The 14,844-nt window shown below is 41.1% G+C and overlaps 1 protein-coding gene across 1 annotated transcript in view; it reads right to left on the reverse strand.

Moving 5' to 3' along the window:
• The window catches only part of LOC121385321 (protein OS-9-like), a 65,323-nt gene that overhangs the window by 3,187 nt on the left and 47,292 nt on the right, over positions 1–14,844 (reverse strand). The window contains exons 15-16 of the mRNA XM_041515954.1: positions 10,861–11,001; positions 2,437–2,555 (exon numbers count right to left, since the gene is read on the reverse strand). Of these exons, the coding sequence (XP_041371888.1) occupies positions 2,437–2,555; positions 10,861–11,001 (260 nt within the window). The remainder of the gene's footprint in view (positions 1–2,436; positions 2,556–10,860; positions 11,002–14,844) is intronic.

The raw sequence follows: 14,844 nt of genomic DNA on the forward strand, positions 1-14,844 counted from the left end.
TATATGGCGTCAGATATATGGTTATGGACCACACAGATATGGAGAGAGGAAACCCGCTGTCGCCACCTCATGGGCTACCCTTTCCGATTAGCAGCAAAGGATCTTTTATATGCACCATCCCACAGACAGGGTAGTACATACCATGGCCTTTGATATACCAGTCGTGGTGCACTGGCTGGAACGAGAAATAGCCCAATGGGCCCACCGATGGGGATCGATCCTAGACCGACGGCGCATCAAGCGAGTGCCGTACCACTACCGATACAATAGAAGACCATGGTACCAGTCATACAGTTTGCAAGCGCTCGGTCTCCTGAACGCACTGCAGTAGCCAAAATTAACCGAGATTTACCATGTCATCTGTTACAAAGTGAAGTTTAATACAAAAATATATTTCGCAATACATTCAGGTAAAGAAGCTCATCCAAAAATCAGCTGATGTAGAAAACGATGTAACACTATGAAGTGCTACATTTGTACTTTAAATTCCGGTATTATTAACCAGCATATGTTCTTCATATACGGTAGATCTATGCTGGTCAACAACTTGACTGCCTGACCTTAGAGGTGACCTACAGAATCTGTGGTCATACCAAATTGGAACGATAATAAACAAGTAGCTGTAGGACATGAAACGTGACATGTTGCACCAACAGTAGTTTGTTCTGGTTAGCAACTCCACTAGAGCACATTTCTAAAACACACATGGATTGAAGAAGTTTGGTTTAACGACACCACTAGAGCACATCGGCTATTGGCTGTTGAACATTTGATAATTCTGACCTGTAGTCTTAGAGAGGAAACCCACTACATTTTTTCATTGGTAGCAAGAGATCTTTTATATGCACCATCCCACAGACAGGATAGTACATACCATGGCCTTTGATATACCAGTCGTGGTGCACTGGCTGGAACGAGAAATAGCCCAAAGGGCCCGCTGATGGGTATCGATCGCAAAATGACCGTGCATCAAGCGAGCGCTTTACCACTGGGCTACATCCCACTCCCCTGCCACTAAGAGGTGTCACTTTCTTCATCAGACAGTATGTGTATGGTGTCATTGTGTGTGTGTGTGTGTTATTTACAGTATACATGTCATACCAGCACTGCCACTATCAAGTGTTGTAATATGTCACTTTCTTCATCAGACAGTATGTGTATGGTGTCATTGTGTGTGTGTGTGTGTTATTTACAGTATACATGTCATACCAGCACTGCCACTATCAAGTGTTGTAATATGTCACTTTCTTCATTAGAGAGTATGTGTATGGTGTCATCGTGTGTGTGTGTGTGTGTGTGTTATTTACAGTATACATGTCATACCAGCACTGCCACTATCAAGTGTTGTAATATGTCACTTTCTTCATCAGACAGTATGTGTATGGTGTCATTGTGTGTGTGTGTGTTATTTACAGTATACATGTCATACCAGCACTGCCACTATCAAGTGTTGTAATATGTCACTTTCTTCATTAGACAGTATGTGTATGGTGTCATCGTGTGTGTGTGTGTGTGTGTGTGTTATTTACAGTATACATGTCATACCAGCACTGCCACTATCAAGTGTTGTAATATGTCACTTTCTTCATTAGACAGTATGTGTATGGTGTCATCGTGTGTGTGTATCAAGTGTTGTAATATGTCACTTTCTTCATCAGGGTGTGTGTGTGTGTGTGTGTGTTATTTACAGTATACATGTCATACCAGCACTGCCACTATCAAGTGTTGTAATATGTCACTTTCTTCATCAGACAGTATGTGTATGGTGTCATCGTGTGTGTGTGTGTGTTATTTACAGTATACATGTCATACCAGCACTGCCACTATCAAGTGTTGTAATGTCACTTTCTTCATCAGACAGTATGTGTATGGTGTCATCGTGTGTGTGTGTGTTATTTACAGTATACATGTCATACCAGCACTGCCACTATCAAGTGTTGAAACGAGGCACTTTCTTCATCAGACAGTATGTGTATGGTGTCATCGTGTGTGTGTGTGTTATTTACAGTATACATGTCATACCAGCACTGCCACTATCAAGTGTTGAAACGAGGCACTTTCTTCATCAGACAGTATGTGTATGGTGTCATCGTGTGTGTGTGTTATTTACAGTATACATGTCATACCAGCACTGCCACTATCAAGTGTTGAAACGAGGCACTTTCTTCATCAGACAGTATGTGTATGGTGTCATCGTGTGTGTGTGTGTTATTTACAGTATACATGTCATACCAGCACTGCCACTATCAAGTGTTGAAACGAGGCACTTTCTTCATCAGACAGTATGTGTATGGAGTCATCGTGTGTGTGTGTTATACAGTATACATGACATACCAGCACTGCCACTATCAAGTGTTGAAACGAGGCACTTTCTTCATCAGACAGTATGTGTATGGTGTCATCGTGTGTGTGTGTTATACAGTATATATGACATACCAGCACTGCCACTATCAAGTGTTGAAACGAGGCACTTTCTTCATCAGACAGTATGTGTATGGAGTCATCGTCAGTGTTGTAGTAGCCAGTGGTTATTATCTTCACTTGAATTTTACCACCTGCAAACACAAAGAAATCTCACTCACGTATTGTATAATCAACTGTTATAGCAGTGGCGTAGGAAGGTGCCAAAAAGTGGGGGTCACACTTTTATATTTACACAATTTGACACTATTATAAAGCAAATATAAAGCAAAATATCTGAAAAGTGGGGGGCATACGCCCCTCTTGCCCCCCTGTTTCCTACGCCAGTGTATAATTAGGAATAGAAAACTTTATTAATGTGCCTATATCTCCAAAAATATTTCAGGCAATATAATTAAGAAAATGTTCAAATCTAAACAAAAACAAAACAGCTTAATTATGCCAGTGAAAAATAAATTCAATATGTATAATATAAACAATGTATTCCACGGACAAGAAAGTGCTGCAGAGAATTATAGTATGTACAGCAATCTCCATGGCTTTGCCGGTTCCTGTGGGCAATTACAGGTGTTGTATACAGCAGCCTCAGGAATCTTGGTGAGGGGCCACTGGCTCTCACGTGAGGAGGCCCAAAACATATCATTGCCTGCAGATTATAAACCCAAACTGCAATCTATAGAGCTGGGCCCTGTTCCACGAAGCTATCTTTGCCCTAAGATCACCTTAAGTGCATAACTACTTTATGAACTTAAGGTGATCGTAGCACTAAGACCGCTTCGTGGAACGGGGCCCTGGGCGGTACTGAAATTTCAGGTTTGGTATCAGTATCCGTATTTTTGGGGTGATTTACCTCGGTATCGGTACGGTATTCGGTATTGATACAATACCGATATCGAGTGGTATTTTCTGTATTCTCGGCTTTAAATGCATGCCTGAGTTAAGTCTCACCCACTAATATCATCTAAATAAGATTAACTTCCATACACAAGGCCCTCGTTTCTCTCTTCTTCTCAGCTATTCTGTGTTCATCAGATATATATTCATTGTTAGTGCTTTACTAAATGATGGATAACGTTTTTGAATACCGAAATTTCGGTATTCTGAGATTTGCTCAGTACAGTAAAAAGGTATTGACATGATACTGATACCAAACGGTATATACAGTATACTGCCCAGCTCTAGTGATCTAAATGCATATTTAATACACATCCTTGTCTTCAAGGCTTTATAGATCTGAACCAATTTGAGCACAACAGGGTTTTTGTCCGTTCTGAGCACACCAAGGTCTTTTTAGTGCAGTAATGTTCAGAGCTTGTAAAAGAGTTGTACATATTCAGGATGCATCTCAAGTTATTTTAATCTAACTGCAGTAAAGGTAAAGTTTGTTTTATTTAACGACGCCACTGGAGCACATTGATTTTTTATCTTATCATCGGCTATTGGATGTCAAACATATGGTCATTCTGACACTGTGTTTTAGAGGAAACCCGCTGTCGCCACATAGGCTACTCTTTTTACGACAGGCAGCAAGGGATCTTTTATTTGTGCTTCCCACAGACAGGATAGCACAAACCATAGCCTTTGTTGAACCAGTTATGGATCACTGGTCGGTGCAAGTGGTTTACACCTACCAATTGAGCCTTGCGGAGCACTCACTCAGGGTTTGGAGTCAGTATCTGGATTAAAAATCCCATGCCTCGACTGGGATCCGAACCCAGTACCTACCAGCTTGTAGACCGATGGCCTGCCACAACGCTACTGAGGCCGGTCTCTAATTGCAGCTTAACATTCCATTGATTTTTACTATTTTAGGTGAACTGATTTAACCGTAGCATGTTTGTGCTTTGGTGCTATTGTATTACCAATTTACGTTTTTTACTGAGATAAGTCAGTTTCAGAAACTTAAGTTTAAACTTGAGTGACAGACAGACAGACAGACAGACAGACAGACAGACAAATCACAAACACACAGACACCATACAAACCACAAACACCACACACAGACTCACACACACACATACACACACCACACAGACACACACCACAGATAGACACACAGACAGACACACACACACACACAGACAGACACACACTCACAAGCATGCACACACACACCACACACAAAAATACAGGCACTCAAATGCATGCATGCACATGCATGCAAACAAACATGCATGCATATTATTTACATGTACAAAGGTCAAATGTATGTACACATACACAAACACATGTGTGTATAAAACATACATAACACCCACCCACCCACACTGTACGTGTATGCCAGTGTAATGTAGCCTACCACAAGAAATAAGGAAGTTAAATACCATTTAATGATCCTGTGTGTTACCTACGTGCCAGCACACATGTCGAAGCAAGCAATGACCACGTGTTTGCTATCTCCACATTAGTGTGTATCAGAGCAGGATGGCCATTACCTGATACTGACCTAATTCCACTCCACTTATTGAACAAGCAGTACTTGTTCATGCACATGTAATCTTAAAGTACAGGAATTACTGGTAGCCAGCTGAAAACCAGATTATGGGTGGGGTTTTTTGTTTATCGACACCACTAGAGTACATTGATTAATTAATCATCAGCTATTTTATACATGTACTCTTAGGTTAATGGGAGTTTTGTGTGGGGTTTTTAAACTTAAAAGTTTGGTTTGTTTAATGACACCACTCGGAAGGAAGGAAATGTTTTATTTAACGACACACTCAACACATTGTATTTACAGTTATATGGCATCAGATATATGGTTAAGGACCACACATGTATTGAGAGAGGAAACCCATTGTCGCCACTTCATGGGCTACTCTTTTCGATTAGCAGCAAGGGATCTTTTATATGCACCATCCCACAGACAGGGTAGTACATACAAACGGTCTTTGATATAACAGTCGTGGTGCACTGGCTGGAAAGAGAAATAGCCCAATGGGCCCACCGACAGGGATCGATCCCAGACCGACCGCGCATTGAGCGAGCGCTCTACCACTGGGCTACGTCCCACCTCTTAAAGTACAGGAATTACCGGCAGCCAGCTGGAAACCAGATTATGTTTTGTTTTTTTTGTTTACTGATACCACTAGAGTACATTGATTAACTAATCATCAGCTATTGGGGGGGGGGGGGGGGGGGGGGGTTTCAAACATTTGATAATTCTGACATGTACTCTCAGGTTAATGAGGGTTTTGTGTGGCTTATTTTTTAAACTTAAAGCTTGTTTTGTTTACTGATACCACTAGAGTACATTGATTAATTAATCATCAGCTATTGGAGGTCAAACATTTGGTAATTTTGACATTTAGTCAGCAGTTAATGTTGGGGTTTTGTGTGTGTGTTTTGTTTAACGATAACACTAGAGCACACTGATTAATTAATCATCAGCTATTGGAGGTCAAACATTTGGTCATTTTGACATTTAGTCAGCAGTTAATGTTGGGGTTTTGTGTGTGTGTTTTGTTTAACGATAACACTAGAGCACACTGATTAATTAATCATCGGCTATTGGGGGTCAAAGAAATTCTGACATGTATTCCTCGGTTAAAGTTGGTTTTTTGTGGGGGGTTTTAAACTTAAAGTTGGTTTTTTGTGGGGGGTTTTAAACTTAAAGTTTGTTTTGTTTAATGATACCACTAGAGCTGATTAATTAATCATCAGCTATTGAAGGTCAAACACTTGGTAATTTTGACATTTAGTCTTCAGTTAATGGAGGGTTTTTTGCTGTGTTTTTTAAACTTAAAGTTTGTTTTGTTTAACGAAACTACTAGAATGAATCACTGACAATTGGATGTCAAACATTTGGCAACTTTGGACCCACTACATTTTTTTTGCATTTTCTGACAGACAAGGCAGCACATACCTGTACCATAACCTTTGATATACCACCCATGGGGCACTAGCTGGGCTTTTTATATACATTTCCCCACAAATCATGAATATGTTTTTTTAATTACCCAGAAAAATAATTAGCAAATTATCAGGACATGAATATAGGGTCTTGGATGGTTCACCAATTTACCATGCCCATATTTCAACACGAGTTAGCTATTTGGTAAATGTGCTAAAATAAAAGAAAATATGTGACTTTCAAAGTGAAATCAGACACATGCAATTTAAATGATGCATCATTTGTCAGTAAAAGTAACAGGACATTTTCAATACAAAATCAAATGCATAATTTTAAAATACAAAGTAAAGTTTGTTTTGTTTAACGACACCATTAGAGTACATTGATTAATTAACCATCGGCTGTTGGATGTCAAACATTTGGTAAAATTTCTGACTCGTAGTCATTAGAGGAAACCCACTGTATTTTTCCTAATGCAGCAAGGGATCGTTTATATATGCACTTTCCCCACATACAGGAAAGCACATACCATGGCCTTTGATTAATTATGGTGCACTTGGTTGGAATGATAAAAACCAATCAGTTGAATGGATCCACCGCGGTGGTTCGATCCTGTGACGCAAGCACCTCAAGCAAGTACTCAACTGACTGAGCTGAATCCCGCCCCTTTTAAAGTACAATGCATTTTTGTCTTAGTCTAAATATCTCTTCATAAGTACATGTACATATCTATTGGGAAATCCAATCCAATGGAACCGGCCTCGGTGGCGTCGTGGCAGGCCATCGGTCTACAGGCTGGTAGGTACTGGGTTCGGATCCCAGTCGAGGCATGGGATTTTTAATCCAGATACCGACTCCAAACCCTGAGTGAGTGCTCCGCAAGGCTCAATGGGTAGGTGTAAACCACTTGCACCGACCAGTGATCCATAACTGGTTCAACAAAGGCCATGGTTTGTGCTATCCTGCCTGTGGAAAGTGCAAATAAAAGATCCCTTGCTGCTAATCGGAAGAGTAGCCCATGTAGTGGCGACAGCGGGTTTCCTCTTAGAATCTGTGTGGTCCTTAACCATATGTCTGATGCCATATAACCATAAATAAAATGTGTTGAGTGCGTCGTTAAATAAAACATTTCTTTCTTTCTTTCCAATCCAATGGTTTTTGTGTGAGAAATGTTATTTAATATCTTCAGTATTTTGATTTGGCAATCTGTTTTTCACCTGTTCTAAAAATAATTTAAACTAATGTGCAATATGGTTATATATTCAACAGGACAAATATAAAACGCCAAGGTGTTGTTAATCAAACTCTGCTGTCTACTTTACTCATCTAGCTGCTATTTCCCCCCACACGTGCTCTGCCGGCACATTGTTCGAGACTTGTAGTTGTGTCATACTGTATGCATTTCAAACCGGCCCGTATATCGCGGTGTGTTTCCCATTACCAGCTACCGTAGCTGTGTGGGTCCTGTTGATCAGTTTACCATTACTTAATACGGATTGTTTTCTTTAAAGACACCAGTGATCACAATGGTTTAGTAATCATTGTCTAGTGGATGTCAAATATTTGTAATTCTAACATAATGTTGGTTTGTTTTGTTTAACGACCCCATTGGAGCACATTGATTAAGCTATCGGATGTCAAACATTTGGTAATTCTGACACAGTCATCAGAGGAAACCTGCTACATTTTTGTTTTAATGAAGCAAGGGATATTTTATATGCACTTTCCCACAGACAGGAAAGACCATACCACGGCCTTTGTCCAGTTGTGGTGCACTGGTTGGAACAAGAAAAAACTCAAGCAGCCGAATGGATCCACCGAAGTGGTTCGATCCTGCAACAAAAGCACCTCAAGCGAGCACTCAACCGACTGGGCTAAATTCCGCCCCTATTCTAGCATAAAGTCTTGGAGGAAACCCGCTACAAGTTTCAATTAGTAGCAAGGGATCTTTTATATGCACTATCCCACAGACAGGATAGCACATACCACGGTCTTTGACGTCACACATTTGGTAATTCTGACACAGTCTGCAACAGTTTTCTATTAGCAGCAAAGTATCTTTTACATGTATATATGCACTTTCCCCAGACAGGACACCACATACCACAGCCTTTGATATGCCAGTCATGATGCCCTTGTTGTGATGTGGAGAAACGCACTCAGGGAATGCGTCCACTAAGGGGATTTGATCCCATGACTCATGCACCTCAGTAGAGCTTGTTGCAGTCTGAAGTAGATCTTGCGGTTGCCCTCAACCCTCGCTTATTAAAGGTTTGTTTTGTTTAACACCACCACTAGAGAACTTCTGATTTATTAATCATCTGCTATAGAATGTCAAACATCATAGCAAGAGAACTTTTATATACACCATCCCACAGGATAGCACATAGCACGGGTCCACCGACGGGGATCGATCCCAGATCGACCTCGCATCAGGCTACGTCCCTCCTCTGAAACTTTAAGAAAACATTATCTTGTGCTAACGTGAAGCGTTGATGGTTTGCGTTAGAAAACTGTTTTACTCTGATGCCGCGGTGTTGACTTTTGATCTGCTGAACAATAGGACGTGTGGAGTCAATTTTTGAGTGGAATTTGGACATATTGTCGTTGTTATTGGCACAAATGTTGACGTAATGAGTCGAGAGAATTTGAAGAATTTTTTGCCAAGAGCCAATCCAAACAGATGATGACCTCATCAGCTGGGTTCCAGATTACATGTACCACAAAATCAATCTGTCTGTCTGTACATACGTGTTTCTGTCTGTACACGTTTCTGTTAGTACCAGAACATCAATCTGTCTGTCCGTACATATGTGTTTCTGTCTGAACATCTGTGTTTCTGTTAGTACCAGAACATCTGTGTTTCTGTTAGTACCAGAACATCAATCTGTCTGTCTGCCTGTCTGTCTGTACATATGTGTTTCTGTCTGAACGTCTGTGTTTCTGTTAGTACCAGAACATCAATCTGTCTGTCTGTCTGTCTGTCTGCCTGTCTGTCTGTCTGCCTGTACATGTGTGTTTCTATCTCAACATGAGTGTTTCTGTTAGTACCAGGAATGTGAAACCCATTTAAAAATAAAAGCTGCATTGATCACAACAAATTTTCCTATCTGTTAAGTTCAAGGGCCATAACTCTTGTCAAAAATGTTCAAAGTTTAACATTTGTTTTTGTTTAACAACACTACTTGAGGACATTCACTTACTAATCATCGGCTATTGGATGTCAAACATTTGGTAATTTTGACATATACTCTTAGAGAGGAAACCAGCTAAATTTTTCCATTAATTTAGTAGCAAGGGATCTCTTATATGCACCATCCCACAGACAGGATAGCAGGGTAGACAGGATAGCAAGGATAGCAGGATAGACAGGATAGCAGGATAGACAGGATAAGATAGCAGGATAGATGGGATAATCAGGATATACAGGATAGTTAGGATAGCCAGGATAATCAGGATAGCAGGATAGACAGGATAGCACATACAGTGCTGCCACTCTGGATTTTCAAAAAAAAAGTATGGAATCTTGCCTCAAAAGAATTATCAAAATGGTCTAAAAAGAAAGTATTCAAAAAGTATAATTTTTCATCAACTTACCCCAATAGATGACCATATGACATTTGCTACCTTTGTCCTACTAATGTTTGCTGCTTATGACCAACCACAAGGAATGGTGTGTACCGTGTTGTGAGGATTTGTGATTGTTGAACACTCTGTTCTGCATATTTCAGTACCCTGTCACTTGGTCACTGAGAGCAGCAGGATCAGAGAGCTCTACAAACACTCCACTCAACAAAGAACAAACCACTCCTGAAAAAAAAGACTAGCATTGTAGCAAAGCACAAATCATGCGATGGTCTAATTTGAAATTGGATTTCTCAAGTTATTTTTTGCAGAAAAAAGTATAAAAAAGTATTTTTATGTGAAAAAAGTATTAAAAAAGTATAAAAAAAGAATTTCCAAGAAAAAAGTATAATACTTTTTAAAACATATAAAGTGGCAGCACTGCACATACCACAACCTTTGACAATAGTCGTGGTACACTGGTTGAGTGCTTTACCACTGGGATTCGTCCTGCCCATCATGGACAGATGGAGACAAAACCTGCAGTCTGGTATGTGACTAATAATATGTGTACCTCCAGTATCCAGCCCAACCTGTACCTCCAGTATCCAGCCCAACCTGTACCTCCAGTATCCAGCCCAACCTGTACCTCCAGTATCCAGACCAACCTGTACCTCCAGTATCCAGCCCAACCTGTTCTAGCCCGCTTTTCAGGCGAATGCTTTACCACTGGACTACGTCCTGCCCCCATGGACAAATGGAGACAAAGTCTATACTCTAATATTATCTGTACCCCAGCCTTCTCCAGCCCACTTTTCAGTGAGTGCTTTACCATTGGGTACACTCCACCTCTATGAAGAGACAGAAACGAAACCTAGTCTGGTATGCGACTGATATGTGTACCTCTAGTATCAAGCCCAGCCTGCTCCAGGCCATTTTTGAGGCGAGCACTTTACCACTAGGCTACGTCCCGCCTCCATGGACAGGTGGAGACAAAATCTATACTCTAATATTATCTGTACCTCCAGTATCCAGCCCAGCCTCCTCCAGCCCATTTTTCACGGTGTCTTCCAGGTGTTTCCTGGCCTTGTCGGGGATTTCTTCCTCCACTTTGACGATGTTGCTACTCTTTATCCTCGTTATTCGCACTTTAATTCGCTCCTCTGTCAACAAACAGACACAACATTGAAAACAGGAATAGCTCAGTGTAATAGAGAAAGAAAGACATGTTTTATTTATCGACGCACTCAACACATTATATTTAAGGTTATATAGTGTCAGACATATGGTCAATGTAATAGAGAGTAAATTTTGTGGATGTACAAGTAGATGGATGAATGGATAGATGAATGAATGAATAGATAGGTGGATGGATAGATGGATGGATGAATGGATGGATGAATGAATAGAAGATAGGTTGATGGATGAATGGATGGATGAATGAATAGTTGGATGGTTGAAAGGATGAATGGATGGATGAATGAATGGATAGGTGGATGGATAGATGGATGGATGAATGGATAGTTGGATGGTTGAAAGGATGAATGGATGGATGGATATATAGGTGGATGGATAGATGGATGGATGAATGAATAGTTGGATGGTTGAAAGGATGAATGGATGGATGGATGGATGGATGAATAGATAGGTGGATGGATAGATGGATGGATGGATGAATGGATGGATGAATGAATAGTTGGATGGTTGAAAGGATGAATGGATGGATGGATGGATGAATAGATAGGTGGATGGATAGATGGATGGATGGATGAATGGATGGATGAATGAATAGTTGGATGGTTGAAAGGATGAATGGATGGATGGATGAATGGATGAATGGATGGATGAATGAATGGTTGGATGGTTGAAAGGATGAATGGATGGATGGATGGATGAATAGATAGGTAGATGGATAGATGGATGGATGGATGAATGGATGGATGAATGGATAGGTGGATGGATGGATGGGTGGATTTATGGATGGATGGATGGATGGATGAATGGATAGGTGGATGGATGGATAAATGAATGAATAGGTGGATGGATGGATGGATGGATGGATGAATAGGTGGATGGATTGATGAATGGATGGATGGATGGATGAATGGATAGGTGGATAAATGAATGAATAGGTGGATGAATGGATTGATGGATGGATGAATGAATGAATAGGTGGATGGATTGATGAATGGATGGATGGATGGATGGATGGACGGACGGGTGGATGGATGGATGGATGGATGGATGGGTGGATGGATGGATGGATGGATAGGATGGATGGATGGATGGATGGATGGATGGATGGATGAATGACTGAATAGATGAATGAAGGGATGGATGGGTGGATGGATGGACGGGTGGGTGGATGGATGGGTGGATGGATGGATGGATGGATGGATGGATGAATACTTAGATGTTTACACGAATTCCATGGATGGATGGATGGATGAATACTTAGATGTTTACACGAATTCCATCAAATTAAATTGTCTCACCTACCATGAAGTTAACTACCCCGTAGTTTGATAAATAAATACATAATACATAATCTGTGACGTTACACTTAGGATTAATCCACTTTATATGTAAACAAAATAAATAATAAAATAATAACAATCAAAAATATAAATAAAAACAAAAGCCAAAAATTCTAAATCTTCATTCATAGAGGCAAATACAAACCAAGTTTCATTGTTCTTTCAGTATTGATTCATTAAATAATCTACACACAATTCACAACATACATGTACTGGTTGGTATACATACATATATGCATGATGTTTGTAATCTGGATTAACCTGGTAATGTGTTGACATTTCAGCGAGATATTTAAATACTCGTACACACCAGTACATTCCATCTGCAGCACCGTTAATTAATCCATGCAAGCTGTTTGTGTGTACATGTAAACCATGCATATATACTACTCAAAAGAATTTAAGGGTCAGACGATATTTTCGACATTATTTTCTGAATGTCAATTATATTAGCTAGACCATAATGTCACGCATGGTACTGTTCCATTTTGACGAAAGTGGGTCTAAGCAACCCATAAATGAATTAAAATCCACTGTCATTGACACTGTTGACTAGTTCTAATGGCGAAAACATGCTTACATTTGCACGTAAATTAGGGCGAAAGCGAAAAGTCTGCTAAGTGCCCATAACTTGCTTTTTCACAAAGCGCTTCATTTGCACGCTTTGCACGTGTATTCCATGTTCCCAATGCTGAATTTCCGTATAATTGCTTTCGTGTACGGTGCACACTCCAAATTCGACAATGGTACGACGTCAACTGACTATCGAAGATCGAGGAAGGGCTATTGCTTGGCTTCAGGATGGCAATACGCAAAGAAATGTTGCTCTGAGACTTGGTGTCAGTCAGAGTGTCGTTGGCCGACTGTGGCAACGGTATCCAAGCAACGAATTATGTTCGAAATCGTCCACGTTCGGGAAGACCTCGAAGCACTACAAATAGAGAGGACCACTACATCACCAATATTGCTCTACGTCAACGCACAACCACTGCACGCCGATTACGTGACAATCTGCGGACTGCGACTGGAACTCGAGTGTCTGATCAAACCATACGCAATCGTCTGAGAGCCAATAATCTACGCTGCCGTCACCAGGCTGTTCGACCACCACTCCTACCACGTCACAGAACGGCCAGACGTCACTGGTGCACGCTTCATCTGCGGTGGCAACGTGTTCAGTGGGGTCAAGTGATGTTCACTGACGAGTCCAGGTTTAGTCTCCAGTTCAACGACGGTCGGGTTCGTGTCTACAGACGTCCTGGGGAGCGCTTCGCTGATGTTAACGTTAGACAACGTCACCGGTTCGGTGGTGGCAGCATCATGGTGTGGGGCAGCATCTCTATCCACCACAGGACCCCCCTCTATGTGGTGGATGGCAATCTGAATGGAATCCGCTATCTGAATGAGATTATCCGGCCGTTGGTTCTCCCAGGCCTTCAGCAGATTGGCGGCGGGGCAGTTCTGCAGGATGACAATGCCAGACCCCACTGCGCCAGGGTGGTAACGGACTTTCTCAGACAACAAGGTATCGCCAGGATGGATTGGCCAGCATATTCGCCTGACTTGGCCCCAATAGAGCACGCCTGGGATGAATTAGGCAGGAGAGTTCGGGATAACCATGCCCCTCCGGCCAACCTTCATGATCTGGGTCAACTTCTTATGGCAGAGTGGCAGGCCATTCCCCAAGAGTTCTTCAGACGTCTGATCAACAGCACGAGGCAACGATGTGTCGAGTGTATTCGCGCCAGGGGTGGATTCACACACTATTAAACGAATGTTCTAATGTGTAAAATCCATGTTTGACAACCTTCAACTTTGACAGCATGTCATGTGACTTTCTTGTATACAGTGACATTTATTTGTGTTTTTTTGTAAATATGGAACAATAAATTAAATTTTTGGTGTAGTTTACATCATCAATCTAATACACTCTGAAACTTATTTGGTTATAAATTTTTGACCCTTAAATTCTTTTGAGTAGTATATAAAACTGTTAAAGTTTGTTTTAGGTCAGTTTGTTGAGCACTCGCTTGAGGTGTTTGTGTCGCAGGATCGAACCACCTAGTATCTGTTCAAATGATTGTTTTGTCTCGTTCAAACCAGAAAGAAAGAAATGTTTTATTTAATGACGCACTCAACACATTTTATTTACGGTTATATGGCGTCAGACATATGGTTAAGGACCACACAGATTTTGAGAGGAAACCCGCTGTCGCCACTACATAGGCAACTCTTTTCAATTAGCAACAAGGGATCTTTTATATGCACCATCCCACAGACAGGGTAGTACAAACCATGGCCTTTGTTGAGCCAGTTATGGATCACTGGTTGATGCAAGTGGTTTACACCTACCCATTGAGCCTTGCGGAGCACTCACTCAGGGTTTGGAGTCGGTATCTGGATTAAAAATCCCATGCCTCGACTGGGATGTGAACCCAGTACCTACCAGCCTGTAGACCGATGGCCTAC

This window comes from Gigantopelta aegis, chromosome 11 (assembly GCF_016097555.1).
Source record: "Gigantopelta aegis isolate Gae_Host chromosome 11, Gae_host_genome, whole genome shotgun sequence".
Taxonomy (NCBI): Eukaryota; Metazoa; Mollusca; class Gastropoda; order Neomphalida; family Peltospiridae; genus Gigantopelta; species Gigantopelta aegis.